The sequence below is a fragment of the Drosophila gunungcola genome, unplaced genomic scaffold (genome assembly GCF_025200985.1).
Source record: "Drosophila gunungcola strain Sukarami unplaced genomic scaffold, Dgunungcola_SK_2 000198F, whole genome shotgun sequence".
Lineage (NCBI taxonomy): Eukaryota > Metazoa > Arthropoda > Insecta > Diptera > Drosophilidae > Drosophila > Drosophila gunungcola.
Genome location: NW_026453359.1, coordinates 815 through 4,316, shown reverse-complemented (window position 1 = coordinate 4,316; position 3,502 = coordinate 815). Strand labels below are relative to the sequence as shown.

Here is a 3,502-nt window from a genome sequence, read left to right as displayed (position 1 = left end):
TATAAGAAGCTTTACCTGAGCTGTGTTGTAAGTAAACGATCGTCATTCGATTTTCTGTAGTAGTGATTTTAATAGTAGCTTACTTGTGCACATTCTTGTTGAATTCATTGAAGGAGGCGTACATAACCAGGGTGGCAAAGCAAGCGGCCAACGAGAAGAACATTTGGGTGATGGCCGAATACCAAACATGTGAATTCAGCAGCTGAGACCATTGTGGCTTTAGGAAATACACAATTCCATGCCAGACTCCTGGCAATGTAACAGCGCGGATCAAAGTGACTAACATAATAACATAGGGAAAAAGGGCCAAAATATAAGAAGCTTTACCTGAGCTGTGTTGTAAGTAAACGATCGTCATTCGATTTTCTGTAGTAGTGATTTTAATCACGTCTCTGAAAATATTAACAATAAATAAGACATTTAAATGATATTTGAGTAGCTTACTTGTGCACATTCTTGTTGAATTCATTGAAGGAGGCGTACATAAACAGGGTGTCAAAGCAAGCGGCCAACGAGAAGAACATTTGGGTGATGGACGCTTACCAAACATGTAAATTCAGCATGTGGCTTTTGGAAACACACAAATCAATGCCAGGCACCGGGCAATGTAACAGCGCGGATCAAAAGGACTAACATAATCACATAGGGAAACAGGGCCAGAATATAAGGCTAAGTGGAACAACACTAGATCCCAGCTGGGAAGCTTTGGATAAACGGAAGGGAAATAGGGCCAGAATATAAGAAGCTTTGCCTGAGCTTGTAGTGCCTTTAGACAAAATTGTTCCGATGATAACCCAAGTGTCTAAGTGGAACAATACTAGATCCCAGCTGGGAGTTCCTAGACCATTGTTCCCCAAAGTTTCGGGTTCCCTGAGTACTGTTTGTCTATCATTGACTGCTGTTTCACCTGTGGCCACACAGCTGCTGCCCCATTCCACAAGGCAATAAGTCCAGGGCAGGACCTCACCACCAAATACCGTATGGTCAATGCCATAAAACAAGCATAGTAGGTGGTAGCCAAAGCGGTGGAATATACTGTAAAATGCACATATATCGAGCACCCACTGTACCAAGAGTACTAAATTGGAACACACTGTAACACTTAGTTGCAGTGTTTACATAATTCAAAGTCCTGGTCATAAACCCAAGTGGCCGAAATACGAACCGATCGCTATGCCTTGGCCCGCACACAGAAAGTGCAAGTGTCAGCATAACTGTATCACGAGTGGACTTCATCTATGTGCATATACCTCCGCGCTCCAGCCTAAGTGAGCATAGCTATATATTTAAGAATACATAACCGTCTCTCCGCTGCCTCTGTTGGCAGCGCAGCTACGAGACTGAGAGCTCTTTAGCTTCTAAGTAAATTTGTCGAACGGGGAAACTTTTCTTGAATTGAATGGAATTACTACATGGAAAAACCAGGATAAAACAATACATGCCGACCGTGAAAGGACCCGAGAATAAAAACAATACATACAACAACCGCAGTGAGTAGAGTGTGATGAGCGCTAAACGCAGGCTAACGATCTGAATAAGATATAAATTAATAAATCGCGAAAATTTATTATATTTACATATATACAAATATATATATATTATATACAAATATGTATATGTTGACAGTGACATATTTAAGAAAGAATTTAATGTTATCAAAAAATAAATTTACCTTATCTTGAATTATTAGTATTGAAAATGAAATAAAATTAACTAAAAACTAAAAATGAATACACGGGATTGCATTATAATTACTATCGATAAGGAACCAAATTTTGATAATAGAGTATTAGCCATAGTTAGAAACGGAGCAGAGCCTCTATTAATTTCTGATTGAATATATAAATAGATTTTTCTCTATTAATAGTATTGAGTACCATTCCAGGTGTAAAAGTAAGATCAGTCATAAGCGATAATGAAATACTTGGAAGAAATCTTTTAATGATGGTTTCAAAAAAATAATTCTTATTCCATTAAATAATGGAATGGAATGAGTTATACAAGAAGTTAAATAATTTAAAAAGTGATTTTAACAAATCTTACAAGTTATTATCAAGAAACCGGCCAGTACAGCAAATTACAGTAAATAAACATGCTGAAATTTTAGTAAACCGCTTCAACACAGCGCGTATACTAATACATGACCAGAGAGACCTGATAGACAAAGCCCATTGGTCTCAAGTATCTAGGATCAAATTGCGATCGAACTTAATACTTAAAAACAAAGGTACAATTTAAATGTTTCTGTACCAACTATATTAAATACTCCATTGACAGTAGAAACTAGAGACGATCCAGAATTATCAGATTCGACAGCACTTGAGCCGGCTAAGACAGATGACCCCGTCTATACAGGTCCCGAAATAGAGGAAAAAGATATTAATAACCTCAGATCAGGACTTAACAGACTCCGATACAAACGACCACAATGGCCGATGAAATTATTGCCCAAAGGCCATACATAAGAGACATATCGAATGCCATCCCCAAGTTCAACAGGCAAGGCAACACCTTCAAAGATTCATAACAGCTTTGAAGTTGGTTAGCCTGACAAAAGGAATATTCGAAGTTTTAGCTATAGAAGTCAATAAATCTAAAATAAAAGGATCGACATTATACAGAGCTCACTATAGTCGGCGAAACATTCGAAACCATTATCGCGATAGGGGTAACCATAGAGGTAACTATCACAATAACTGATATCACCAAAACAACGGATATTACCAAACAACGGTTACAACCGAAATAATAATAACCAAAATAACAATTGTTATAGAAACAACTACAGAGGTGGAAACAACCGCGGTGGAAACAACCGTGAGGGAAACAACAATGGCAATAATAACAATAGTCAAAACAACAACGTTAGGGTAGCCCAAACGAATTCGGGAAACTCCAAAACATCTTTAGATACACAGCAGTAAATAACAACAAAATTCACACCATAAATCTCAGTCAGAGTTCATTCGTCACTTTCATAAACGTAGCAACAGGAAAAGAATTAGTTTTTCTAATAGATACAGGAGCGGAAATATCCATATTGAATGAAAATTCCGATAGTTTTCAACACATTCAAAATAATCATATAATAAACATACAGGGAATAAGTCAGGAAGTTATCAAATCGAAAGGCTCAACTGTCATTGAAATACAAACTTCTAAATATATAATCCCACACGATTTCCATATCGTAAATTTACATTTCGCTATTCCTTGTGATGGAATACTAGGAATCGATTTTATTAAAAGATACGACTGTCAACTAGACTTAAAGCCGTATGAAGACTGGCTTATAATAAGACCAAATAACCTCAAATATCCGATTTATGTTCCAATAACATACAGTTCTGGCAACAAATTCCTAATTCTGCCAGCAAGATTTCAAGTCGTCCGAAAAATTGATATAAATTTAGAAGTAGACAGTGTATTAATTCCGAATCAAGAAATCCAGCATGGTATTAAATGGTATGGTAAATACCATAGCAGCAGTCCAAAATTCATA

General features: G+C 36.8%; 1 protein-coding gene across 1 annotated transcript; it reads right to left on the bottom strand.

Moving 5' to 3' along the window:
• Nucleotides 1-79: 79 nt before the first annotated feature.
• LOC128265976 (sodium-dependent nutrient amino acid transporter 1-like) lies at nt 80-1,035 on the bottom strand (the record flags this gene model as incomplete). The annotated part of the gene is given in 3 exon segments (XM_053002234.1): nt 80-327; nt 752-967; nt 970-1,035. Coding segments are annotated over 3 exon segments (530 nt in total), but the record flags the coding sequence as incomplete, so codon positions are not given.
• Between the last annotated feature and the right edge of the window lie 2,467 nt (nt 1,036-3,502).